General features: G+C 52.9%; 1 protein-coding gene and 1 long non-coding RNA gene across 6 annotated transcripts in view; one reads left to right on the top strand and one right to left on the bottom strand.

Annotated features, from left to right (window-relative positions):
• dip2ba (disco-interacting protein 2 homolog Ba) overlaps nucleotides 1–27,893 on the top strand; it is a 64,727-nt gene that overhangs the window by 13,181 nt on the left and 23,653 nt on the right. For 2 of the 5 annotated variants that reach the window (XM_015344141.2, XM_006629289.3), the window contains exons 2-12: nucleotides 9,326–9,397; nucleotides 17,866–17,985; nucleotides 19,954–20,079; nucleotides 20,782–20,994; nucleotides 22,536–22,679; nucleotides 24,148–24,267; nucleotides 25,502–25,699; nucleotides 26,237–26,328; nucleotides 26,606–26,716; nucleotides 27,165–27,288; nucleotides 27,434–27,543. In XM_015344141.2, coding sequence (XP_015199627.2) covers nucleotides 9,326–9,397; nucleotides 17,866–17,985; nucleotides 19,954–20,079; nucleotides 20,782–20,994; nucleotides 22,536–22,679; nucleotides 24,148–24,267; nucleotides 25,502–25,699; nucleotides 26,237–26,328; nucleotides 26,606–26,716; nucleotides 27,165–27,288; nucleotides 27,434–27,543 — 1,430 coding nt within the window. Of the gene's footprint in view, nucleotides 1–9,325; nucleotides 9,398–15,357; nucleotides 15,441–15,725; nucleotides 15,803–17,865; nucleotides 17,986–18,473; nucleotides 18,750–19,953; nucleotides 20,080–20,781; nucleotides 20,995–22,535; nucleotides 22,680–24,147; nucleotides 24,268–25,501; nucleotides 25,700–26,236; nucleotides 26,329–26,605; nucleotides 26,717–27,164; nucleotides 27,289–27,433; nucleotides 27,544–27,893 lie in introns of those variants that run through there. The other 3 variants (XM_015344142.2, XM_069187150.1, XM_015344143.2) reach the window with 3 other exon arrangements.
• On the bottom strand, nucleotides 1,277–15,256 carry LOC107077022 (uncharacterized). The gene is made up of 3 exons (XR_001478150.2): nucleotides 15,160–15,256; nucleotides 2,787–3,017; nucleotides 1,277–1,353 (listed from the first exon to the last, which is right to left on the bottom strand). It is a non-coding gene; the product is annotated as an uncharacterized lncRNA (long non-coding RNA).

Here is a 27,893-nt window from a genome sequence, read left to right as displayed (position 1 = left end):
CAGCTGACGGCGCTCCGAAGGGTGTGGGAGGAGCTGGGAGGAGTGTGCACACAGGCCTTGCGGACTCACTTCCCTCTCAGACTGGGTCTGTGACATCATCGGCGAGGGGCTCTGCGATTGGATAGAGGCGGAGGGGCGGGTGAGACCGATACATTAGCACTGCTGGCCGGACACATGGTCTTGGCGGACTGAACCCAGCCCAAACCCGTGTAGGTTTGGTCCCTGTGCCCTGCGGGAGAAAGGGGGAACAGTGACGGCCAAGGCCAGCCCACTACTAAACTAAGAGCTGTCTTTCGTCTCTGGGGCGGGGGCAGTGGGACAGGTTACTGCTCTCCCCGAAGGAAGAATCACAGAGGCCGGTGTCACGAAGTGAACAGTGGATCCGGGTCGGAAAGAAGGAGAGAAATTGGATTCCCAAGTCCATAAGGAGGGAGACTTCACTCCCTCCTTGGTATCGGACCTTCTCTTCGCTGTTCTTCCTGCTCTCTCTCCGAGATCCCAGGATATCTCTGCAGGCGCTGGCCGGCTCCCTCTCTCTGTCAGCTGCGAGCAGGAATGCGGTGTGAGTTTAAAGCCCCGTGAATAATTTACTGCCAGTTTTGTTCCAGGGCTGCTCGTTTTGTGCCGCAGTTTCCCATTACCGGCCCGGAGAGAGGGAGCCGGGCACTGTCCCAGCATGGCCGCTCTCTCAGTGGGGAGGAGAGAGCCCTGACCCCAGGCTGCTCCTCTCCTCTCCCTCTCCCTCCCGGCTCCAGGCTGCTGCTCTCCTTTCCCCCCCCCCCCCACACACACACACTGGGGGCGCAAGAGCCCTTCCTGGGGCTTGAGCCATGCCCAATTTTATACGATAGTAAATCATCGCACACACCTCGCACTCCCCTCCCCTCACCGCAGCGCGTGGGGATGGGCAGCTTCCACACCGGAGGCTAATCAGGGCTGCGCTTTAAAGATCCCCGTGCGCCCGCAGACGGCGTTCAAGCCGAGAACCGAAGGTGTTCCCAAGCCAGCTACACAACTGATAGCTCTCAGCTACGAGAGGATTAATTCTTCTCATTAAGAAACGATTCTCTCAACAACCAGAGAAGAGTCGCCTTCCCCGAAGACTACACACCAGCATGCCGCGCAGGAATAAGAGGCAGCACCCCGTCGAATCCGACTCCATCACATTGTGTCATTTTACATGTGTTCTGAATATGACCGCAGTATACAAAAGAAATTATTCTCTGTTTCGTGCTGCAGTTATGATCTGTCTGAGGTTTTAAGGACTGACCTACCTCAGCAATTCAGGGTCAGGGGTGCGAGAAGCTCTTTGAGAACCCAATGGCTGCAGGCTGCGGTGCGGGTGATGAACCACTGCAGCTCAGTCAGAAAGGCAGGTAGCTCAGAGAGGTGAGCCCCTGGCTGTTGGGCATTAACACAGCATCGCTCTGCACGAGGCCCTGCGTCATGTACGAATTTCCCACGCTCCACTGCCCCTCCTTTGTTGAGTCCACCCCCACGGTCCCAGAGCTCTCCTAATGGACTTCTCACTTCGGGCTAAAAATAAAGGGCTGGAAATCTTTTCTAGCGAGTACCTAGGCTGCCAACTGGCACAACAAGTGGTGTTTTATTTTGGGGCTGGCACAGACCAGGCTCTGAAAAACTGCCTGGCTGTGGCAGTCTGTCTCACCAGCTCCAGGCTGCTCCTCTCCCTCCCAGCTCCAGGCTGCTCCTCTCCTTTTCCCTCTCCCTCCCAACTCCAGGCTGCTCCTCTCCCTCTCCCTCCCAGCTTCTGTGCTGCTCCTCTCCCTCCCAGCTCCAGGCTGCTCCTCTGCCCCCTCTTCAGTGCTGCCACTGTGAGATGGTATTCCTCTGGAAATAGGCTGGCCTGTACAGTCCAGACAGCACCTGTCCAGGTTGGGGCTGTCCTTAGTGGACTGCGACTGGGGAATGAATCCGTGTGCAGATGTGCGCAGCTGTGAGCTGGTACAGCAGGAAAGGGTGCTAAGTGGTGGTGGTATGTGGTGGGTGAGGGGATATCGGTGTTGGGTCTGTCCTAGATCTGTGCTTTCTGGGCAGTGGTGCCCACAGGCTCGCAGGGACATCACTGAGAGCTCTCCTGTGAGACGCCACAGAGCGTGTGTGATGGTGAACCTTGTTCCCTGCGGGAAAAGGATTCCCGTGGGTAAACATCAGAGCCCCTAAACCTGATGTCCTGATATCAAGCTGACTATTGTCGCTTTCTGCTTTGTTTGCCCTAATTAGTTTTCCAGGATATTGAGACTAAATAGTAGGGAGTAAGTAATTGCTGGTAGGAAGAAATGGTGTGGGGAATTAATTACTCTGCAATTTGGGAGTTTCTGTCGCATTGGTTTGTGCTCTTTTGTTGTGAGGAGGAGAGAGGGTTGGGTGGCAGAGGGAGAATTAGTTGTCAAGAGGGCTTTGTGTAGAGGCAGCTCCGGCTTCTGTATAGTGCCTTTTATCACAGTAGAGGCCGCCATAGCTCCACACTGATCTCATTCCTCTGGCTACCTCCCTATCCACAATGTTCCCTGATCCCTAACTCTGTCCGAAAGCTTCACAATAGTGCTGTGTCCTTTCCAGTCCCAGACTCTTATTTCCAGCCCTAAGCCCCTAAGCTAACTCCCAGTTCAGACTGGCCAGGTGCTGCAGTACAGGAGGAGACACTGCTCCAGGAACTGTGTGGCAGCTGTTGTAATGGACTGGAGGCTTCAAGGACGCATTTCATTGATCTACATTCATTCCAAAGCTTTTCAGAAGAATTCAGGCGCAACGTCCTTGCATACCTTTTTGCATGTGCTCTCACGTGGTTTGTGGCCGAGTAGAATCCATGTAGAAATGCTCTCGTCTCCATGGGATGCCGCGGGGAAACCTCATCCTGCACGAACCGGATGGAGAATCTGTTCCCAGTCCCTGCCCCCTCTGGCTCCTGCGGTCACTTGGGATTTCCCATGGAGTGCTGCCTTCTCCTCCTCTGGGGATGCGCTGGACTGGATGTGCCAACAACACGGTTTAATCTGGGATTTGTGGGAAATCGGAACAGTTTCAGATTATGATATGACACAGTGACTGGGGGAAAAAATCAAATGAGAGTTTTGAACTACAGGAGCTCTCCTCGTTGTCCAGCTTCAGTCGTTTCTGTCTGCGCTGAGTTTGTTGACCTTGATTTGCAGTCCTGGTGCTGCAGTGTAGTTAAGAGGCTCCAGAGCTGGAATGAATCACCTGGGATTTTGGAGGTTTAGCCATTCTGCTGTTTACTGTGGTTTACAGCTTTCACCATGATTTCACAGGGCTTTGTGGCACTTTTAAGATAAGATCACTTTATTGGCCATATACAATTTCTTGCATTGTGTCGCATACCCCAGCTTGCTCTCCATGCGACACACAGACAGGGAGAGAAGCTTGGGGTCAGAGTGCAGGGTCAGCCATTTATACGGCTCCCCTGGAGCAGTTGGGGTTAAGGGCCTTGCTCAGGGGCCCAGCGAAGTAGGATTCCTCTGCCGGCCACAGGATTTGAACCGGCAACCTTCCAGCCACAGGCGCAGATCCTTAGCCACAGAGCCACCACTCCACCCCAGTGCTTGCCTTAATCATACTGGGGTGTACTACAGTGTGCTGAAGTTTTCCCCACGATTTCACTGAGCTTTTCTTCACTTGATTATGCTTCCTCCTTTATCTTACTGGGTTTTACTCCAGTGTGCTGCAGTTTTTCCCATAATTTCCCTGAATTTAGCTGCTCCCTGCTGTGCTTCCCCCATGCTCCTGCTGGGTTTGACTACAGTGTGCTGTAGCTTTTCCCATGATTTCACCGGGCTGTGCTGCACTTGCACTCCAGTGGACCTCAGTAAGGTTTTAGGAGGCAGGAGTCTTGGGAGCCCTTGAGCTGCAGTTGCGCTGCGGGCTGTGCCCCAGCTGTGCTGTTACGAGAAAGGGGGGGCGCCCCCTTTGCGGACCTAATCTGCTGCAGATTGATTACAGCACGCTATCGGTCTGCTCTAATTGCGGATAAGCGCGCTTGGCTGAGTGCGTGGGATTAGGCAGCATCTTGGCAGCATGCTCTCGAGTTTCTTAGCCTGGCAGGAGGCTGACAGTGCAGGGCCTCTGCAGAGCTGGAGAGAGCGGAGTTCATCGGTCAGGGGAGCTACAAGGGGGACTGTGGGGACCCACCAGGTCCGAACCGCAAGTCTGGCTTGTCCCATCTTCATCTCCCCTGCTCTTCGACGCCTGGCGCACGGTCACCAGCAAGAAGAGGCCGTTCGGTCCATCTGGCCCGTTTTGGTAATTAGTAATTAGTTTGGTAATTTGGTAATCTTGAAAGAAACCAGGGTAGGGGCAGCTTGTTCCACACTCCCACCACTCTGAGTAAAGAATCTGCTTTCAGATTCAATCTGCTCTCTTTTTTTTAATGCACTTCCCTGGAGTGTCCACTCGTGTCTTCTGGTTGGTGTTTCGTTGTCAGGGCCCTTGAGGGTTTTGACAAGCTCTTCAACGGGATGGGTTTAAAACGTGCGCTCGTGTTGTCCTCGTGTTTGTGTTAAAGGCAGTTATTGTAGTTGGGCCTGAGAGGGAGCCTGTTGCCTTTATCCCGCATGGGGGTCTGGGGAGACCACTGTCATCCTCGGGGGCACTGCAACCCCATTAAAGAAATCTTCAGTCTGGGGTTGATGGGGGGACACCTTGAATTGTTCCTCCGTCTGCACGGAGAGCTGTGCCAGGGTGGGGACTGCAGGGGAGGCCGTTTTAGAGCTGAAAAGGCTTCATCGTTCCCTTGTACAACGAGATGCATCTTGTAACAAGAGGAGCAGCAGTGATGTTAAGCCTTTCTTTTCCTTTTTCCTGCAAGAGTGTGTGGTTGTTGTCCGCTCTTTTTATGGTGTACACGTTCCAAAATATTAGGAACCCACCCCCACACGCGTTCTGAGCGCGCCGCGGGGTCTTTGTCCGTGTCTGTGTGTTTGGGATAGTCTGTCCTATCCTGGGACCCAGCCCAGCGAGGCCAGTCTGGGCGAATTGATCGCGCTGCTGTGCCGGAGGCTGTGTCCAGCTGGGAATGTGGGTCACTGGCAGTGAAGGCACTGGAGACGAGCGCGGATACCTCCTGCCCTGTGCTGCGCTGTGGGCAGACTGCCCCGCGAGGCTGGGGAAGGTGCACGAGTTCCTGTCTACTTGACAGGCCCGGACCTTACAATAGGGTGCGTGTACTGTATTTAACAACTTCTAATTCAACGACAATTCAACAGTGTCAGCTGTTATATGCTGTGCAGCAGGTTTTAACTACAGTGCACCCTTCCTATGGTGTCCCTTCCATCTGTTTTCTAACCTCTTCTTCCAGTTCAGGCTCAGGGGAGAGCTGGAGTTTATCCCAGTAAGCAAGGGACTCCAGTCCATCACGGGGCACACAGACGCTCACACTCGCACCAGGGCCTGATTTCCCAGAAACCGATACACCTACCAGCATGTCTTTGGACTGTGGGAGGAAACCCTTGCAAATATGGGGAGAACATACAAACTCCACCCAGACAGCACCCCGGGTCTGGAATTGAACTCGGGGCTGCAAGGCAATAATGCTAACCACTGCCTTATCGCATCCATATTGTAAAATAACAAAATGATGCATTCTAAACATAATGTTTTATTCAAAACCTGAATATGCAAACTGAAGACCTCCAAGGGTAAGTTGTAGTAAATGTCAACCGAACTAAAAAGAAAAAATGGAAATATGTCAATACGTATATGTGAGGTATTTGGTGATATCACATTTTTCTGCTTTTACAGCTGCAGTTCTTTTTGGGTGAGTCTTTTGCCCATTTGTCTTTGCATGTTTGTTCAGACTCACTCAGTTTGCTTGGGGATTACTCATGGACAACATTTTTTAGTCTTTCCACAGATTCTCAATAAGATTCAAGTCAGGACTTGACTGGATACTCAATCACTATTATTCATAAGCTACTCCAGAGCAGCTCTGGCCTTGTGCTTCAGCTCATCGTCCTGCTGGAGGGTGAGGTTTTGTCCCAGTTTTAGGTTTGAAGCAGGTTTTCTCCTACACTTTGCCAGTACTTTGGTCCATCTGTGTTCCCCTCAGCCTTGACAAGCTTCCCAGTCCCTGCTGATGCAAAGAATAACTGGAACAAAATGCTTCTTCCACCATGCTTGGACACGTCTAATTTTGTCTTCTCCTCGCACAAAACCTTTTGCTGGGTTTGCTGTATCACTTACAGTAGGTGCATTGTTGCAAATCTCACATGGGCTCTGAGATTGTTTCAGTGTCATACAAGCCCCCCTTTGTGCAGTGACCAGGATGGTCCTGACCCATGAACATGTTCTCCCCTCCCGGCCACTGAGCTGTGTGGCTCTTTCAAAGCCGCTGCTGGCTTCACGCTGGCGTCCCTCACCAGTCACTGTCCTCCTGGCCCAGCAGCTCAGTTTGAAGGCGCAGCCTGGTCAGCACAGTATGGGTGCCTCCCACTTCTTCATGATCGATTTCCCCATGCTCCGATAAACACATGTTAAGGGTCTTTGAAATGTTTTTATACTCCTCTGCCGAGCCCCTTAGCCTATATGGTTACATGGTGTTCTTACTGGGGTGTATTTTTTCTGAAATCATGTGGACCGCTATTACTACACGCAGACAAGAGGGCACTCAACTAATTGTGTGGCTCCTTAAGTTAATTTTGTGTACCTCAATTAATTTTGATTTTCCACAGGTCTGAATATTTACGCAGTCATGCCTTTTCAGTTTTTTTCCCATATTATCTGCTTGCTTCTTTGTTTTTTAATTGCGGGGTAGGTTGTGTCAGTCAATTAATTGCCACTTCAAAATGTCATGTCCCTATACCTGTCATGAACGTAAGCTTTTAAACAATGAAATCTTTAAACAAAGATTTTTGCAAGGTACTATTTATGCACTTAACACCTGGTGTGTAGTGACACAGTATACCAGCTGCATATATATATATATTGTACCCCTGGTGTAGGGACTGTGGGCACTGCACACCTGCTGTGTGTGTATTGTACCCCTGGTGGAGGTACTGCTGGCACTGCACACCTGCTGTGTGTACAGTATACTGTACACCTTATATCCAGTAAAATCAGTGAGAGTCTTCATCTCTTTTTATTTTGTGCTGATGTTGAAAATCAGGATCTGAAACTGAGTTTTAAGCAACCCCCCCTGCACCCCGCACCCCTTGTATCTATCTCCCAGTGTGTGGGTGCAGCACAGCTTAGCCAGCCGCCCTCTCCCACTCGGCTGGTTCCTGGACTGGACTGCACGGCTCACACTCTGGTCTGTGGAGGATCAGGCCTGAGTCACCGAAGCCCAAGAGCCAGCCTCCTCCCACACTGCCCCCCTCACCCCAGCCCCAGCAGTGACTCACTGGCAGACTCGCAAAGCCGTGGGGGGGAGGATGGGGCGGTAGGGGGTCACCGATGCATCACCCCTCTCCAGCTGGGCCCCTATTACTCAAGCACTTTACAGTCACACAGATAAACAGTTCTGCAACTGCCCGGGACAGACACGCGTACTGACACCCCCTGCCCTTCTGAGACAGGGGGGCACACTCCAGTGCAGCGGCTGACTGGAGGGGTACAGCAGCCAGGGGTCCCCCCATGGCTGTCTGGCTCGGGAGAGGTCGCACAGCTGGGGGGTTCTGTGGGCGACGTGCAGCAGGATCCCCCCGAGCCAAAGTTCCTTTAAATCCCTCTTGAAGATGCTCTTCACAAAACATCACAGGCTTTTTAACCTGGGCCGTCAGAACAAGAAGACTGTCGCTGATTCGAGGAAGACCAGTCATGCTTGTTCTGCAGAGAGCGGCTAGCTGATTTTAAAACCAAGGCATGGCTCTGCTCTTGTATTGCAAGTAGATTATGCTTCTCTGTTTCCTCCTGCTTGCCAGTTTCCAGCCCTGGCAGTCTGCGCAGCAAGGCTGTGCCAGTCCGACAGGTCGCAGGGCTGTAGATGTGACTGTCAGGCTGCCAGAGAGACAAAGGGGGCTCTCAGCCTTCCGGGCAGTGCCAGTGTGTGGCTGGGCCCCGCAGCACCACCAGCACAGATCCTCCTCTGTGCTCCGGCCCCTTAATGACAATGCCCCCCTCCCTCCCCCAGCTCCCGAGTGCAGCCAGGGGACCCCTCTGCCCGCCAGCCTGTGCGCCCGCTGTCAATGTCAATGACGGGGCTGACTACTGCGGTCGGGCCTGCTGGCTCTCGGACACAATGTCCTCTTGTGCTCCAGCAGGCTGTTCGGCTGTGAGGGAGCTGCAGTCGGGGCCCAGCTGGGCCTCCTTTTATTCTTCAAGGGCTCAGTTTCCTCCTCGCCGCAGACTCGAGGCGGAGAGGTGCTCGCACAGTAGGAGGAGGATCAGTAACGTGCTGTCCCCCCGGTGTCCGGAAACGGGCTCGCTCATGCCTCCGATACCCCTGGAAACAGTCAGCCACGCTCACTTCATCCGGGGCCGGTGTTCCCCACTTTCAAACGTACAGCCTGTCCTGTGTCCCGTACGGGTCTCGGCCTCAGCCCCATGGAGACCGACACTGGCCAGCTGGGCAGCTTGCCCAGAGTACAGAATTGGGGGGGGTAAGTAACTTCCATGAAGGAGCCTGTGGTTGTCATGGAGATGTGGTGCCATCTGTGACCTGCCCCCCCCAGTGTGATCGCCACACAGGGTCCTGCTGGTGGTGGAGTGGGGGGCTTGAAGCTTGAGGAGGTGGGCACCTAACACTGCACAGGCAGCGAGAGAGGAAATGAGCAACGAGACCGGGCTGGGCTGGGGGGTTGCAGGCAGTTTGCAGGAAGTAGGGGGGTGGGTGTCTGTGAGCCGGTGAACTGTGCTGTGCTTCTGCTATTTTTGTGTGTGTCTGTGCATTTCTGTCTTTGCATTTTTTGATTTTGAAATCATCCCCTTGTCACGTGACTTAGAAACCCCCACACACACGATGCCTGTAGGAAGAATTCCCTTGAGAAAGATCCTTTAAAGCATGTTGCGAGTTGGAGAAGCTAGCGGTTGGGGCACTGTGGGTTTGATCTGGTCTCCTCTGACCTGCCTGGTTAATTCTCACCATTGAACTTCTGGCAGATTTCGTTCTCGTGAGTATCATGACTTTATAAGGCTGCGTCTGCAAAAGCCGCAAGGACAAAAAATGTTGGCTGGGACTTCTTCAGCATCCTCTTCCAGAGCCAGGCGGGGGGGATGGGGAGAGAGCACCCCCATGCAGCCTGGTTTCTGGGGGAGCCCTGTGGGGGATTTTATAAACCCCCCCCCCCAGTCTGCTGTGAGATGTCTCCCTGCCCAGGCACTTGGCTGACGGCCTGTGTTCTCCTCCTGCTTCCAGGTGACATCACGCAGAAGGGCTACGAGAAGAAGAGGGCCAAGCTGCTGGCACCCTACATCCCTCAGACACCTGGTAAGGCCTGACCCCTCCCTCCCTCATCCTCTCCTTCTCCCTGCCTCGGTCTCCACGCGGCTCGGTCTCTAACTCTCCCTCTGTGTCTGTGTCCTGCCTGCCTCTCTCTCCCTCTCCCTGTCTTTCTCCCCCTCCCACGCCTCCCTGCCTCTGTCCCGCGCTCCCGTCTCGCGGCCCCTTTCCCCCACAGCTCTTTCCAGTCGCAGCCCCAGTCAGAAGAGCTGTAAGAACGACAGACGTCGGAGGTCTTGCCACAGTCCTGCCAGACACAAACAGTCATTAACCACGTGTAAAGAACAAACACAAAGTGCCAGCGAGTTACAGTTGAAAACTTAAAAAAAAAAGGTATGGCTAGATAACGCCAAGCTTGGCAGGGAAACAGCAGGACCCATGAATCCATCAGCGGATTCCCTCTGTCCCCCTGCTGAAAGACCAGTGCACTCTCCTTCCCCACTCATGCTTTTCTCTCTGCTTTTCCAACCCCCAAGCTTTTGTCTGTCTCCCACTCCCAAGGGTGGGTGTCAGATGATCCCTGCGCTCAGCTAGCCCAGCCGGCTTGGGGGCGGAAGTGCTGGTCACAGAGGAGCAGAGAGCGAGCCGCCGATTCCCAGCATTTTTAAACCCCAGCCCTGTGGGGGGGGTGGGCTGAGATCCTGTTACACTGCGGAGTGACACGAGGATCAGCTGTCACAAGTGGGATCTTGGCTCGCGGAATCATGGATAGAGAGGGAGGGAAAAGGGAAGAGGGAGTTGAAGACAAAGCAGAGATGAGAAATCTGGGGGCTGTTGTGTAGGTTTGATTTGCAGGGCATGGCTGACCTCTAGTGGTGGACCAGGAAAGTGCAACAGCTAACAGCTAACTGCGGTTCCCATTCCCTGGTCCTTGGGGACCCCTGTGTCTGCTGGTGTTCATTCCTGCTCGGGTTTAAATCCATCCATCCACTTTCTAACCGCTTTATCCAGTACAGGGTTGCGGGGGAGCCTGAGCCTATCCCAGCAAGCAAAGGGTGCAAGGCAGGGTACACCCTGGACAGGACGGCAGTCCATTGCAGAGCAGACACACACACTAACACTCACACACTCACACCAGGGACAATTTCCACAGCAACCAAATACCCTACCACCATGTCTTTGAACTGTGGGAAGAACCCGAAGCACCTGAGGAAACCCAGACAAGCACAGGGGAGAACATGCAGATTCCATACGGATAGTGCCCATGGGCTGGAATTGAGCCCAGGGCCCGCAGTGCTGACCAGTGTGCCATCATGTCACCCTTGGCTTTCCTTCTCCACCAGCCTGTTTCTTTCCTGGCGCCTGAAAGAGGGCACCTCTGGACCTAAGCAGGCAGCACAGCGCTGGTACCATTTACAGGTCTGACCCCCCCCCCCCCCCCAAAGTTTCAGGAGCTCCAGTTGAGCTCAGAAACCACCCCAGGGAGAAAACTAAACTTGGCTGGAGTTAAAACCGGAGGAGGGGTGAGCCTTCCTTTTTTGTCAAGTCTTCTTTAGAGACTCAGACTGGTATAACCATCAGGAACAAGAGGAGCGGTTTTGCTGCGTCATTCCAGCGAGGCTGCTGCTCAGATGTGACCACGGAGGGGCGGGCGCGCTGAAACATTTAAATCAGTGCTGGCACTACAGGAAACCACAACAGCGCAGTTTGAGAAGACAGGGCTGCGGTGCACAGCGACAGAGCAGGAAGAGAGCTGCGCGTGGGGGTCCCAGGCGAGGCATGGGAACGGGCTGGGACAGCCGGCGTGGGACTCGGTGTGCACTCGGCCTGGGCTGTGTCCTGATCCAGCTGCAGCCGGGACGCCCCAGGCGGGCCAGGCTTTGCTCGAATTAAATGGGAGAGGGGTTGGAGTAGCCTTGGCTTGCAGTGCAATAGTGCCTCCTACAGGTGCACAGGCACCCATGAGCTGCATTGCGACCGGTCAGAACTGCATCAGTCTTATGGTGATGCCTCAGCTCTGCTGCTGGCACTGTGGGACTAGGTGCCTCTTGTTCTAGGGCTGCCCCCCCCCCCACCTACCCCAACAAAGCACCTGCCTCAGGGGTACAAACAGTGGCACCTTTGGAGAGGGCTTCATTAAAAAATTGTACAAAACGTGATTCAGAAGAAACTGCAGCATTGAATAAATTGTGAAACCTTTCTGCTGCTCTTGTTAACAATTACACTTTCCTGGTAGGAGGACCCACTCCCCACAAGGGCTCGTGCAGGTATTGTATCTTTATTTGGCAAAGAGGACAGCTCCAGTCTCTTGGGGCCTCGCTGTGGTGTAAGCTCCTGAGGACAGTCAGTAAGGTCTTGACACCTGGTGCTGCTCGCTCCCTTTGAAAATGAGACGGGAGCCCAAACACTGTACAGTGACTCAGCCCTTGAGTTACAGAGCCACGTGGGAGAGATGCGATGGCGTGAGCCTACGCATGGTTACGAAAAGATTTGGGGATGGGCGGAAAAAACCCCAGTCCCTCCCGCTCCCTTCCACCGTCCTCTTTCAGATGCATGGTTAATGCTCTCTGCTTTCCTGTTGTTTTATTTTCCCCTGTCGGGTGACATCATCACAGGGAGTTGATCTTGGGGGGGGCTGGTCCCTGGGGCCAGGGCAGCGTGGGCCCGCTGGACGCCCTGCACTCGGGAACACGGCATCAGCTTCGGACCGTTAAAGCATCGGACACCCATTCCGGCATTCCAGCTTTGCGGCTCTGTTGGTAGCGGAATGTGGCTGAGAGCTCGCAGGGGTGGCAGTGCAGCAGGACGATGACAGTCTCTCTGATTCAGGCTGACGCATGCTCGTGGTCGGACGTCCGCCCCGGCAGTGGAAAACCCCTTGTGTCCCAAGGGGAAACTAGAGCAAGTGTCTGTGCCTTCTGGCCAGGCTGGAGGCCGCGCTGAAAGCGAGGAGGACAGTTGGACTTTCAGCTGGAATTCCCGGTCCACTACGCCAAGCTCTCCGGCGGTGACCCCTGCGCTACCCGCTCTGGAGAGAACGAGGCGCAGAGCTGGACGCGGCGCCCAGCATCTCAGCCAGCAGGAACCTCAGGCTGACCACTAGGAGGTGCTGCCATCTTCAGATTCAGACTCAACGAGCTTTAATAACGGCAACAATGATTTATAAAGCGCCTTTCCAACCCCAGCGAAGCTGTACATGGTGAGGAAGAAAATGAAGATGAGTACCAAAAAAGTAAAAGGAAAATAAAATAAGAATATACAGGTTTATATGCAAAGAATGTGGGGCAATCAGACACAGGCCCTAATGAGAGGTTTGCGTTTGGATTTGAAGAGACTCAAAACATTTCTCATACAATTTTTTTCCTCAGTCTGAGGAAAGGGATTCCATAACAAAAAGCAGTGGCAGAAAAAGAGCACAGTCACCAAAAGTCACCGTGAGCAAAGGCTTAGATTCAGCGGGGCCCGCAGCAGGGAGTGTAAATATGGGGGAGGGCAGAGATGCGTGATGGAGCCACATTTTATAAAGCCTTAAAAATCAGTAACAAGATCTTATATTGAATACGTGACTTTAGAGGCAGCCAATATAGAGACTTAGGTGTAGGAGTGATATGCTACCAACTCTCTGGTGTGAGTTAAAAGTCTAGCTTCTGAGTTTTAAACGTATTGCAACACTGAGATAGTGTAGCCAGAGCAGAAGCAATTGACACGACGGTTACAGTGCAAACATGTAAATGGACAGTTATGTGCATCACGTGAAACATTGAGTGACAGACTCACTGTTCCTCAGGGTGGGACAGGAGATCACACACTGTATTATTATTATTGAGAGACAGGCTCACTGTTCCTCAGTGTGGGACAGGAGATCACATACTGTATTATTATTATTATTAAGTGACAGGCTCACTGTTCCTCAGGGTGGGACAGGAGATCACATACTGTATTATTATTATTATTATTATTATTATTATTATTAAGTGACAGGCTCACTGTTCCTCAGGGTGGGACAAGAGATCACACACTGTATTATTATTATTGAGTGACAGGCTCACTGTTCCTCAGGGTGGGACAAGAGATCACACACTGTATTATTATTCAGTGACAGGCTCACTGTTCTCAGGGTGGGACAGGAGATCACACACTGTATTATTATTATTTATTATTATTTTTATTATTATTATTATTATTATTATTATTAAGTGACAGGCTCACTGTTGCTCAGGGTGGGAAAGTGGATCACACACTGTATTATTATTATTATTATTATTATTATTATTATTGAGTGATAGGCTCACTGTTCCTCAGGGTGGCACAGGAGAGAACACACTGTATTATTATTATTGAGTGATAGGCTCACTGTTCCTCAGGGTGGGACAGGAGATCACACACTGTATTATTTTTATTGAGTGACAGGCTCACTGTTCCTCAGGGTGGGACAGGAGATCACACACTGTATAATTATTATTATTATTGAGAGACAGGCTCACTGTTCCTCAGGGTGGGACAGGAGATCACACACTGTATTATTATTATTGAGAGAGAGGCTCAATGTTCCTCAGGGTGGGACAGGAGATCACACACTGTATAATTATTATTATTATTGAGAGACAGGCTCACTGTTCCTCAGGGTGGGACAGGAGATCACACTGTATTATTTTTATTGAGTGACAGGCTCACTGTTCCTCAGGGTGGGACAGGAGATCACACACTGTATTATTATTATTGAGTGACAGGCTCACTGTTCCTCAGGGTGGGACAGGAGATCACGCACTGTATTATTATTATTAAGTGACAGGCTCACTGTTCCCCAGGGTGGGACAGGAGATCACACACTGTATTATTATTATTGAGAGACAGGCTCACTGTTCCTCAGGGTGGGACAGGAGATCACACACTGTATTATTATTATTGAGAGACAGGCTCACTGTTCCTCAGGGTGGGACAGGAGATCACACACTGTATTATTTTTATTGAGTGACAGGCTCACTGTTCCTCAGGGTGGGACAGGAGATCACACACTGTATTATTATTATTGAGAGACAGGCTCACTGTTCCTCAGGGTGGGACAGGAGATCACACACTGTATTATTTTTATTGAGTGACAGGCTCACTGTTCCTCAGGGTGGGACAGGAGATCACACACTGTATTATTATTATTGAGTGACAGGCTCACTGTTCCTCAGGGTGGGACAGGAGATCACACACTGTATTATTATTGAGAGACAGGCTCACTGTTCCTCAGGGTGGGACAGGAGAGAACACAGGGCTGCAGCTCCAGTGAGATTACCCGCCTCAGCAGGCTCGTGAGCTGTTTGATCGTTCAGGGGTTCCTGGGGTGCAGGTGGTTAGTGATATGAGCAGGAGTCCGACATGCTTGTGTGTACAGACGCTCCAGCCTTAACTGTGTGGGCCCCCCAACTTCCCTGGGTGCAAGAACTAGGCACTCATAGGGTTTTGAGAACCCATTTGGTGTTAAGGAAAGGACTATGAAAAGAGAGTTTTAAGAATGAAAATGTTGGGATTAGTTTGGGTGTTGCCTACCAGGAACTTTCGCAACTTCCGCCTCTGACGTGCTGAAGTGATGACGTCACGAGTCATTTCGCCGTTTTTTTTTCCGTCATTAAAGCTTCAGCCCCAGGGAATAAAAAAACGCGCAGTGGAGGCTCTGGTACTGCTTTGAAGGTTTATCGTACAAGAATATGGATTCTGAAAATGCTGCGGCGAGACAACTTTAAACATGTTTAAAGGGGACATGGAGGAGAGGCTGTAGATTGGTCCAGCCGGCAGATATAATTATTTTAAATAAAACGTACTTGTTCTTGAAGACAGCGAGCCGTGCTGAAGGATTTCGAGCTGCGGTTACGCCGGCCATTTAATCCGACCCTTCCATCGCCGAGTCGTCAGGCCGGCGGGAGCCTCTCTTTTGATCTTCTGTTGCCCCTGGAAACCGGGGCTGCGGTCTTCTGGTTCGCGGTGATGTAATCGATGACCTCATCGCGCGGGGCGAGGGAAGGATTGGTCTGTGGAGCGGGCTCGTGTTTGGAAGCGCTTCAGGTGTAGCCCTGCCGGCTGCGTCTCTGTGTGATACGTAAAGGTACGGCGGAGCTAGGAAGTAATTAAAATAAAAAAGGCTTGATTTTGAGTGCGGTGTCTGAGCCGAGAGAGACACGTGTAGGTGTGTCTCTGGCAGTCCCTTCTGCGGCTCAAAGGTTGTGTGTGTTCCTTTGCGGCGGCGAAGTTTGTTTGTTGTGCGGTCGTTTCCGGCCGTGACTCGGGGTCGCTCCGGCGGGGAGCAGCTCGCTTGAGCCGGGAGCACGCCGGCGTTTGCAAGAGTTCAGTGCCGGCCGGGCGACAGCGCGGAACTTGAGCCGAGGGCCGGGCCGGAGAGTCGCCATCGGCGGTGGCCCCTCCGTGGCGTTTATCTGAAAGCCAGGGACGCGGAGACACAGCCTTGAGGTGTGTGTGCAACGTGTGTTTTGTCACAGGCTGTTTCTTCGTAGTTGAACGCCTCTGGGCTGATGTTAACTCGGGGAGATGAAATGCTGGGCTTACTGTTCGTGTCTTTGAGAAAACACGACTGACGCGACTTGCACTCGTTCGCTTCTTTATCGGTGTTTTACTGGAGTATCTCTCTTAAGGCATGTTAGGGATAAGTGCCTGCTAGGTCTGGCAGTTAATAGTTAATTGCTCCAAGGATCCCACTGTTTCTTGAAAGAGGCCAGGCTGTTGTCTACAACTACATGGCTGGGTAGCTTGTTCCACGTCCCCACCACCCTTTGTGTACAGATGTGCTTTGTTCTTCATTGTGTTTACATACTCTTCCACCTAGTTTAGACTTGTGTCCTAATGTGTGTGTGTGTGTTCACTGCTCACTCTGAAGAAGTCAGCTGATCAGGGATTTTGAGGGTTTTGCACACCGGGATCGGTAGCCGGTTGAATTGATGTCAAGCCGAGCGCTGGCTGGCTGGCTGGCTGCTCTGCCATATACTTATACATATACTGACATATACTTTCTCTGAGAAAGTATATGTCAATATTTTATAATATGTCTTTGTTGTAAATGTCTGTAACATGTCTGTAGATTTTATTTTACTTCTATTTTTTGTTTTGTTCTATGTTAATTTTATTATTTTTATTTGCTTTGGCAACACTGATTGTACCTATCGGTCATGCTAATAAAGCACCTTGAATTGAATTGAATTGAAAGCAGCAGGGGTCCCAGGCGGCGAGGTGCCTGTCTGGGCAGGGAGCCCCCTGCTGTGTGTGGCACAGCCGCCCGGCCTGGTCCCCCACCCCCATCCCGACTGCCGCCTGCAGGCCTGGTGTCTCCGCTTTCCGGGAGACTTCACAGGTGACCTTTGGGCTCTTTGATCCAGGCCTGCGAGCACACGGAGCCTCTCCGGCTGTGAGGGCTTAGAGAGCGCCAACCCCCAGACGAGCCCTGCGGCTCCAGCGTGCAGCACGCAGGCAGTTAGACCCGCGCCCTAAACCAGCCCTCACCTGCACGCACCCCCTTTCCTTAATTCACTCCGCAATCCGGACAACCACACCACCACAAAGTGAATGGATGCAAGTCATTTTTGTTGTACAAATGCTCGTCGCGATAGGTCCTGGAAGGGATGTTGCTCTCCTGTTATAACGTACGCAAAGTGAACACAGTAATAACGGCGGCAGTGACTGGCAGGCCTACACAGTTGCCTTGAAGAGGACGGCCAAGTCAGATGGGGCAGTGAAGAGGCTCTTTAAAAAAAAAAACACAGGCCTGGCCGATGCGCCCTCCCGGCCGCAGTCATAGTGCGCCTTTGCAAATCCACCTCTGAAAAGAGCCGTGGATCTGCTCGCCTGGGAGGAATGAAAAAAACAGTCGGCAAAACGGGCATCTGTGGGGGAAACAAACCCCCACCCCACCCCCGACCGCAGGGGCACGGGCGAGCTGGAGGAGCTCGGGCGGGCTGATGGATGAGGGGCTGCAGGGGCTGGCGTTCGGCTGCCTGCTCGGAGAGAGAGAGGGCAGCCCGACCTTGCGGAGGGAAGGAAGGAGGCGAAACAGCGTGGAGAGCTGAGCTGGCAGAGACGCCTTCCATTCTCCGAGCTCTGACTACAGCCTTTAACTGAGCCCTCACAAACCCATCACCACGAAAATAGGACAGCATTCAAGCGCAGGCACAAAGTAAGGCTGTTAGTGGGCCTGTGTGTCTGCGGTCTTCATGTCTCTCTGACACTGCATGGGCCTTTAGAAGGCTGGTATCTGTAAGGGCACGTGGTAACCTTCTACACTAATGTGACGCACACCTCGGTATGTAAAAAAAAAGGTTAATTTTTGTCATGGTGGGTAAAAGTCTGATGAATGGTAACGGTTTTCCTGAGGTGAGGCTGTTCTGCAGGTTTGGGTGCGAGTCGGGGGCTCGGAGTAAAGCCCGGAACAGAATCGTGCTTCAGTGCCCCACGGGGGGGGGGGGGACTCGCTCGCGACCCTGGGGGTGGCCTGGTGTGACGTGCCTCTGATTGTCTCCCCACAGGGGTGGAGCCGGGCCTGCAGAGCGACCAGCGGAACCAGGGGCCCAGTCCGGCGCCGGCCTCGTCTTCGAGGTACCACCGCTCACGCTCGGGGGGCACCAGGGATGACCGCTACCGGTCAGGTGAGTCTGCTGGCGAGGGCGGGGAAGGAGGAGGGGGCTGTGGGACAGCAGGAAAGGCGGTGAAGGTGGCGGTGGGGGGGGGGGATTGTCTGTGATCACAATAGAGGGGGAGGACGGGAGGGCAGGACTGCGGTGAGACAGGGATGCAGGAGTGAAAGGCAGGGACACGGAGGAGGTGGGGAAGAGGAGAGAGAGTCAGCGAGGAGGGGGAGTGAGCGAAGTGGGGTTGTGACGCAGGGGATTCTGGGCGGTTCCCAGCAGGCTGCGTTCACAGGCCCTTGCACTCCTGATGGAGTAAAGTCTGCACACACGGCCGGGCGCTGCTGTCGCGACGTGCTCCTGAAAGGTGCTGACGGAGTGTCTTAGCTGCCCATTGTGCCCCCTCTGGCAGGCAGGGAGTGCTGCGTGTGCAGGCTGAGCTGCTGTCGCGCTCTCTCTCTCTCCGATGAATCTGTGCTGCTGAACAACTTACCTACAGACACAGGAAGCTGCAGGAAACCACAGCAGGCGGCGCTGAGCAGAGCTGGGCCTCCGCTCTATCTCTGCGCTTTTGTCTGTTGCATGGTGCTGCTGTGCCGGGGGCTCGACTCGGGCGCCTTCCCTGCACTCCCTGGAGTTGGGGGAGGGTGTTTGGCGGGGGTCTGGGGGAAGGTGGCGGCGACCACAGTGAAGATTCTCAGGACAGGCCCTCTAATCTGCCCGGGAGGAGGATGTGAAATTGTGACTCGTTCCTGTTTCCTGTTTGCTGCTGGTGCTCGGCGCAGGTAGTAGCAGGCACGCTCCGCTCGGCTTGTGTCGCTGTCGTGGTGTGTGGATGGGAGCTGGGGGGGATGGGGCAGGGGTGGGTTTGAGCTCCCAGAGTGGACGATTGTGAAACTGCGCCGCTGTAAAGTCTCGCCTGGCTCTTAGTAACCCCGCTCCTAGCACAGGAAAAGGAGGACTTGTGATAAACGTGTCCAGCTGAGCGTTTTCACGTCACTTTAGAGAGGGGCAAGGAGTCATTTCAGGAGTCAAAAACGGATAGCTTGCGGAGGGAACACCCCCTTCCCTTCCCGCCACTCATATTGATGGGCTGGGGGAGCCCTGATCGTGCCAGACGCTGTTCTCTGCTCCCCCCTCCTCTCTCACGCGCACGCTTGGCGCTAAATCTGCCCTCCTGGGTGGCGGCAGCAGCGAGTCCCCTGGGGAGTCCAGGCAGATCCGCGGAGCTGCAGTGGGGGTGACAGGTGGGAACGGTGCGTTCTGCTCCGGATCTGGAGAGGGTGCTGTCCCAGCCTTGCACGTCGGGCCTGCCTGCACCTGTACGGGAGTGATGCGGGGCTGTTCCGAGGCGTGAAGGATACCGTGGGGATCACAGTAGAGCACCGAGAGGTGTGCCGAAGCAGGGTCCAGTCTCTGTGAATCCCCGGGAGCAGGCAAAGTCAATCTACAGGATCAGGATGGGAAAAGCGTTTGTGGAGGTTAGCATGGTGTTCGAAGAGGGTTGATGTTCACTGGCAAGCCTTAACTCTTTTTCGAGGCTGGGTCAAAAAGTGTGAAACTCTTTTTGAGAGGTTTCAGTAGGGTTGTGAGGATGTCTTCCCATCCCAGTGCAGAGCTTTCTTTTTACAGAAGAAGTGTGAGAAGACTGGGCTCCGTTTCTTCAGTGTTTTTATAAATAGTCGAAGGTGAGACTGCTTTCTTTTTAAATGTTAACTTGGAAGCTTTCTTACCGATAGGTACGGGTGACACTCCTGACTCAGGAACTTCAAAGACCATTTGCGATTTGCCAAACTTCAGATCACTGGGGCAGCCCTTCCTGGTGTTTTGCCTCTGGACATTCCCAAACTTCCTCAGCTTTCCCCAGGAGATGCCTCTACTTTTCCTATGCTTTTATTTCTGCCCCCTCAACTCTTCCTCCTCCCTTTCCCTTTCGCTCCCAGGCTCTCGTTTCCCCACTCTTATGCCAGTGTCCCTTTGTCTCCGCAGACATCCACACAGAAGCAGTTCAGGCAGCGCTGGCCAAGCACAAGGAGCAGAAGATGGCACTGCCCATGCCCACCAAGCGGCGTTCCACGTTCGTTCAGTCCCCCGTCGACACCTGCACCCCCCCAGGTCAGTGACTCAGCTTCAGAGTTATGCCTGCCCATCTCTTGAATTGATGAATTGCTAGCCAGCCTGATCAATTTCGCAGTTACTTAGATGGTTGTATTACAGCGGCGTGGTGGGAGTGGATTGGAAGTTCAGCTCCCTTTTTTCTGCTCCGGGGTGCCTTGGCCTGCAGGATATTCTGCATGTCATCCTGCTGACCTAAGCTTGGGAAAACCTGAACCCAGCTCCTGGAGATCTCCGACATCTCACTGACTCACCCACAGTCTTCCCGTGTCAACAGTTATAATTTTTGACATCTATTTTGCGGCTGCCTTCTTTCAGAAGCAGAGATGGAAAGGATTAACAGTGCTGAAATGAATCTCGCAGAATCTTGTCCAGGAGTCAAGGGGTGGGTGTCGTGGGCAGGGACGGAGGGGTGATGGCCTTATTCGGGATGTGGGATGCGGGACCATTGGTGAGCTGCACTCTCTGTCAGCTGGTGTCCGGGGTAGAACTGCCAGCTGGCCGAGCAGGTAGCAGTACTTCCTGCGGTAGCTGGAGTGATTAGTGTCAATCCTCCAGCAGTGGAACCGCAGAGCAGCGGTCGTGTAAGGCAGTGGTCTGGGTGCGTGCGGCGCTCACGGAGAAGGGGACTGCGGGCTGATGCAGGCCCCTGCTGCCTGACCTGACGCCCTCTCTCTCTCCCCCTTCCCCGCGGTCTCGCAGACACCTCCTCGGCGTCGGAAGACGAGGGCTCCTTGCGCAGGCAGGCGGCTCTCGCAGCGGCGCTGACCCAGGGCCTGCAGAACGCGGACTGCTGGATCAACCGCTCGGTCCAGGGCTCCAGCACCTCCTCGTCCGCCTCCTCCACGCTGTCCCACGGCGAGACCAAGACGCAGGGCGCTGCGCTGGCCGACGTGCTGGCTCACACACGCCTGGGTACGAGCCCCTTCAGCTTCCTCTCTTCTTCGACACCTCCCCGCCCCTCCCCTGCTGCCAAATTCACAGACTGCGGTCTCCAGCCCCACACCCATTACCCCCGGAATCCTCCTCGGTTCTTTTTCTCCTGACCACATCCCTCTGACTCCCTGTTCTCCCAGTTAGTCTGTTAGCCCCTCTGCCTCCTTCCCACTCTCTCCCTCTCTCTGTCCCCGGGGTGTCGAGTGTTACACAGACAGCTTTTCTGCAACGTTCACCTTTAAGAACGTGAGAGAGGCTAGATCTTTGTTTGGAACCTGCTTGCTAGTAGCTGACTGATCCAAGGGTCTCGCCCAGACATTTCCTGAAAGAACCCAGGGTGTCGTCTTCAACAGCATGGTTGGGCAGCCTGTTAAGGACTCGGCCATCATTGCAATTTTCCTCAGTTTCCATTGGTTTTCTCTGGTACGAGTTTCACAGCTGACTCTGTAGAAGTGCAGTGGGTTGGCATGGCCAGGGATTGTGAATCATGACATCAAGTGCTCTTGCTGCCTTCTGCCCTCAGGGGTGGAGACATCCACCATATTTCATAATTAAAATCATATCACCTTTCAACTGTTATAACTTAAAGCAGTTCAGGATAATTCTATCATCACGTCAATAAAGGGTTCGTTTGCTGTAGCTGAGAGGGGGGCTGGAGCAGAACCCGGCAGGTGTGTGGGCTCCCGGACCAGGAGTGGGACCCCCTGCTGTAGGACACTCTTTCTGGCCCAGTGTTGTACTCGGTCTCTCCTTTCTGGACCCGCTCCAGAGCAGCAGTGTCCTTTCTGGAAAGCGGTGCTCAGAATGGTGTATTATTCAGATCGAGGTCTTGGTGATGCAGAGAGCTTCTCCTAATGCGCGTGACTGCAAATTGAGGATAAAGCCGTCTCAGTCTTGCAGTCCAGGCACCGGCCTGCCTGCTTTGCAGAATAATGCCTTTGGATGCTGTCTGTGGTATTGTTAGCAATCTGCGCTGTAATGTTTGTGAAAGGAGTTGTTCTATTTATACAGACAATGCAGAAACGGGCACAGACGCAGTGTTCCCTCACTGTGAGGGAGGAACAGGCTCTTCAGATTTAGATCAGTACATGGGGAGAATCTGCCTGGCTTGGACTGCTTTATTTTGAGCAATAGGATTTTAGTGGCTCAGGGCCTGTACAGTCCTCGGGAGTGGCTAAAATCTTGCCCAGCGGTGGTGTTGGCACTGACTATTTTGGACCTTTTTAGTTAAAAACAAAACAAAGGATGGCAGTCCTGGATCGATCTGCTACCAGACACGCAAGGCTGTTGGAACCTTTCTTATTTTCTGAAAGATAAGTGTCACAGGAATTACGAGAATTGGATTGAAGGTACAGATTGTGCTTTTTTTTTTATTAAATCAAAGATTAATTGAAGCTAACGTTGACGCGGTGCTTGAGGCATTAGCGACTGCAGGGCAGGTTGAGCAGGAAGAAAGCAGGAATTGTCCTGCCAGCAGGCCTGACCGAACTGAGGTCTCTCCCTCCGCGTGTTTTGTCCAGACAACGCCAGCGCCCCCCCGGACGTCACCTCCTCCTCCTCTGCAGCCCCGGAGCGGTCGTCCCGCGTGGACCTGCCCCCTGCGGTGGCCGTCAGGGGCATGAGCCGGGGCCAGAGCCGCTCCAGCATGATGGACACAGCTGACGGTGAGTTCGGTGCGTCCGGTAGGTGCCTGTGTGCCTGCCTCCATACGGCAGGACTCCCACCAGGCCGCGGGTTTTACCCCTCTGCTGTGCAAACCAGTATACAGAGCTTGGGTTGATGTGCCCGTGTAGCGTTTGGAGATCATGTTGAGTCCTCCTGCAGCTGCAGAAGTGTGAGCTGGAGCTGCTGCGCAGTGGCAGGGCGATGCGCATCCCCCTGCTGCACACCTCTGCAGGGCAGAATGCGTGGCTGCAGGGAAGGAGATCTTGACTCCCATTGTGGAGCGGTTTGGTCCCGTTGTGTAGCGGTTTGATTCATTTTAAGGCTTTATTTCTTTGTCAGTTATGCTCACCAGAATATGCTAATCACCAAAATATTAGGAACCCGCACCGCGCAGTGCATTGGTGTTGGTGTCGCGCCAGCAAGTCAATAATGTGTTAACCAGGACAGGCCGTGATTTATTTACGGGGGCTCTGGAGTGGTGGGAACCCAACCCATCGCATCTGTCAAGTGGAATTGGCTTGATCGACACTGGTGTCCGGGGATGGAAATGTGCATCTCGCTGGTTCCTGCAGTTTCCGACAGAATAGAGATCTGGGGCTTTGTTGTGGTCAGGAAGAGTGATGGACGTCTGTCCTCTGTTCCTCAAACCCAGCCTCCCACTACCCCCCGCTGGAGTCTCTTCATCTGACTGGGGCTGGGAGAGGGGTGCTAATATTGTGTCGAGTGAGCAGAGGTCTAATTGTATCACGCTTTGAACCGTGGGGCTGGTGGTAAAGGGAAGTGGCAAATTCGATGGGGAAACTTTCCGTGTTGTGTAACCTGTTGTGACTCTCCCCGTTGTGTAATGCTGACAGCAGGCTGTGGAATTACTTGTGACCTTCAGCAGTATGGTCGATTACTAGTCAAAGGTGCCGTAAAGGTAATTAGACAATAGAAAAATAATTTATAATCTGATATGTAATTAAAATACAATTTAACTCGGTGCAGGTGAGCAATGGTTAGCAATACTGCCTCAGAGCACTGGGGTCCTGGGTTCAATTCTGGGTTGGGCTGCTACCTGTGTGGAGTGTGCATGGTTCTCCCTGTGTCCACATGGGTCTCTCCCACAGTCCAGAGGCATGCTGGCAGGTTAACTGGCTTCTGGGAAAACGGGCCCTGGTGTGAGTCTGTGTCTCTGTGTGCCCTGTGTTGGACTGGCGTCCTGTCCAGGGTGCGCCCGTTGCTTGGTGGGACAGGCTCTGGCTCTCGACCCTGAATTGGGTGAAGCGGATCACCCATCTGACATGTAATTAAAATATTTTTTAACTCATTAAGATCCACTTAAGATATTATACCATTCTGAGCTTCATAGTGGGAGCCAGCTGAGCGGAGTGGAAAGTGCCCAGGCAGAGTGGACCGGGGCAGTTCACCGAGTCTCGGGCAGGTGTGACACTGACCCTGACAGGCCCTGCTCTCCTCTGTGCCCAGGCGTCCCAGTGAGCAGCCGGGTGTCCACCAAGATCCAGCAGCTCCTCAACACGCTGAAACGGCCCAAGAGACCCCCGCTGAAGGAGTTCTTCGTGGACGACTTTGAGGAGATCGTGGAGGGTGAGTGTCTGCATTGACTAGCACCCTCTTCGGGCTCAGTGTGTGTTGCATTTTATACCCTTAAACCTCAGTGCTTCTGACAGTGTGTATCTTCTCAAAACAGGGGTAAGATAAAAATGATTGTTCATTAAAAATGTGGAAAATATTTGTATCTCTTTTCCACATCAGCATGTGTTTGCGATTTGTGACCTGCTGTACCAAACCCAGGTTAATTCTCAGACAGCTTGCTTTTATTCCTGCAAATATATCCTTGCAATTACATCTGGACTTTGTAAGGATGCTTGTACAAGAGTAGAAAGTCACTGTATTGGCTTTAGTTCTTGAGGTTCTCCAAAATCCATAGTGAACACTGAAGATAATGATCACTAAATCCTCTGACTGTTTGCATGGATCTGGATTCTGCTGTGCCAAATCCTTAGATACATTGGATATAGGAGCCAGGATCCCTGTGTGAAGAGCACCAGGAATTCTCTCCAGGCCCCCGCTGGTGCTGGATCTGTTCTCAGTCCTGTGACTGGGGCTGATGCAGCTCAGGCTGGGTGAGGAGTCATTCAGCACCTTCAAGTCTCTCTGACCAGCGTCTCTCAAGCACTGCCCGGCAGCTCAAGGACAACCGGACACGAGCAGCCAGCAGGAAGGGCTGTAGGGGCTGCTCTGTCACACTGACCAGTCTAGCGTGGTGACCAGCTGTCAGGGGCTCCTGGTCAGTCAGCAGGAGCTCCTCAACCCCACAGAGCTGAAAGAACACTTTTTACACGACAGGACACAGAGGTGTCAGGATCAGCTGCTGGACTGAAACGCAGTGCCTGCAGGTTCAATAGATCAGGACTGAATTGTTTGTGTATGAAGAGCAAAGCAATGGAGGATATCTGAGACTTTTACACAGGACTGTAGAAATAGATATGTGAAGAGGCCAGGCTACCTGGGCAGTACCTGGTGTTATTTCAAATCTCACCGTGGATTGTTGCAGACACTGATCCTCATCACGTCTGTTAACAGTGCATTTAAAACTCAGAACAGGAGCCATTTCTGCATGCGAAGTTTTGCCCGAGTCGGCAACAAGCCATTTAGCGTTGTTGTAGCCGACAGCTTGCTGTCTTTCAAAGAAAGGCTAAACGAGATCCTGGGATTAACTAGCTCCTGGAAAACCAAATGAGTTCGATGCCCCGAATGACCTGCTCTGGTTTGTCCCGTTTATTTAGTTCTTGTGTCCTTCCCCCCCCCCCCCCAACAGTGCCGCAGCCCGACCCCAATCAGCCCAAGCCGGAGGGCCGGCAGATTATCCCGGTGAAGGGGGAGCCCCTGGGTGTGGTCAGCAACTGGCCTCCTGCCCTGCAGGCGGCGCTGCAGCGCTGGGGAACCACACAGCCCAAAAGCCCCGCCCTGACTGCCCTGGATGTCACTGGCAAGCCCCTCTACACACTGACCTACGGTGAGTGCCGTGCTGATCTCCGAATGGGCACGACCAGGATTTTCCTTCTGGTCCGCTCTTCTCTGTGTCCGATCTCGGAATCCGTCTGCGCAAACTTCCAGGCCTGCTTCACTGGAGCAGACTGAAACGATTTTCTTTTGTGCTTCTCTCTGCCATGAGTTGTTGTTCTTAGTCGTATGCAAAGCGACTTTAATGAAAAGAGTAATATTTGCTTGTTTGCCTAAATAGACCAGAGTTGTTATCTCATGAGAGCAAAGAACTATCCCTCGGTTGTGTTTTTTAACTCCTCTGACTGTCTGCAGAATCCGAGTAGAGGTTTCACTTAGTTCTAACACGTCTCTCTGTCTCGTGTCTTTTTTGCATCCCCGTCTTTTCATCTGCGTGATGTGTGCGTCTGAACCTGTGCTTTTCTGTCTCCGTCTCGCTCTCTTCCTGCCTGTTGGCCCCTCTTTCTCTTTGTGCGTCTGTGTATCCCTCCCCCCCTCTGCTCACTCTCCTGTCTGTGTGTCTCTGTACTCGTGCCCTGTCGGCCTGCAGGGAAGCTGTGGACCCGGAGCCTGAAGCTGGCCTACACCCTCCTCAACAAGCTGGGCACCAAGAACGAGCCCGTCCTCAAACCGGGCGACAGGGTGAGAGAGCAGATTTATGCCAGCCCCCCTGGCACACTTAGAGGTTCCAGTTCATTTAGGACCTGTTGCTCACTCTGCAACTGCTAATAATTTGTTAATGCTGAGCTCTAGATGACCTGTCTTCATGTGCAGAATCTGTTTTAAAATAAGCACCTGTTTTATATGAACTGTTGTAGAATGTAGATATAATGGATGAGTAGTTGGATCCCTTTGACACATTGTGCTGTTTTGACAGCATACCCTGTCTTTTCCCTGCCATGTGATGTTCGTGCTGTAGGTGGCGCTGGTGTACCCCAACAGCGACCCTGGGATGTTCATGGTTGCATTCTATGGCTGTCTGCTGGCAGAAGTCATACCTGTGCCCATAGAGGTCCCCCTGTCACGGAAGGTAACGGGCTCCCCTCCAGCTGCACCTGGCTGGGACAGCGGGGTGGGGGTGAAGGGTATCGGGTATCGGAGGAGATGTGGGTGTTTGAGGAATATGGGGGGACATCTGGGGTAACTGATGGGTATGGGATGGTGTGGATGTGGAGGATATCGGGGTATCTGAAGGATACCTGAAGGATGTGAGTGTGAAGGGTTATCTGGTGGATTGGAGGCTGTTTGGGGGAATTTTGGGTAGTGGATGGTGCAGATTGAAGGGTATCTGCAGAAGTGGAAGTGATATCGGGGGTATCGGAGGATTTCAGAGGGGGAAAAAAACAGAGAAGCTCTGTTCAGAGGGTGGAGAGTATTTGCGGAAAGCTTAGGGTGTCGGGGAGGGGTGATTTGGAGAGATCTGAGGGGTGTGTTTTGTGGTATTTTGCACCTGTTCTCACTGTGGTCTCTTCCCCCAGGATGCAGGCAGCCAGCAGATTGGCTTCCTCCTTGGCAGCTGTGGGGTGAACCTGGCGCTGACCAGCGAGGTCTGCCTCAAGGGGCTGCCCAAGACGCAGAACGGCGAGATTGTGCAGTTCAAAGGTCAGCGCAACTTTGACTGTCGCTCTTGGGGTGCTCAGGATCTGTATTGTAAGAAAAATACATGCCAGCGAGTCGATTTTGGCAGTCAAGTGGGGGGGGGGTCTCTGTTTCCATGGGCTCTGATTGGCGTCTGATTGACCCCCAGGTTGGCCGCGGCTGAAGTGGGTGGTCACCGACTCCAAGTACTTGACCAAGCCGTCCAAAGACTGGCAGCCGCACATCCCCACGGCCAACACCGACCCCGCCTACATCGAGGTAAGAGCCGTGGGCATTCTGGCTTCCTGTTCTTCCTTTCAGGAGCAATTCTCCCCTTTCCAGTTTTGAGCTGTTGTGTGTTTAAGTGGCTCTTCCTGGTATCCCCTGTGTGGTCTGCGACTCAATTCGAGATCTGAACGTAAGATTGGCTGCTTTTCAACTACAGCTCACCGATAAGGAAAACTTTTCTCCTCTTAAACTTTTTGGGTTTTTGGATCTAAAGCTTTGTAGATGGTTGTAAGATTGTAGATGTGAGAACCCAGATGGATGAGGGTGGTATTACTTCCAAATATCTTTAATGTTTCAGAGCCTGAGCAGTGTTTTCAATGGTCTTCTCAGGCCTGCTGCCA

Source organism: Lepisosteus oculatus, chromosome 1 (genome assembly GCF_040954835.1).
Source record: "Lepisosteus oculatus isolate fLepOcu1 chromosome 1, fLepOcu1.hap2, whole genome shotgun sequence".
Taxonomy (NCBI): domain Eukaryota; kingdom Metazoa; phylum Chordata; class Actinopteri; order Semionotiformes; family Lepisosteidae; genus Lepisosteus; species Lepisosteus oculatus.
Note: the sequence above shows the minus strand (reverse complement) of the source record. Positions and strands in the feature narration are given on the sequence as shown.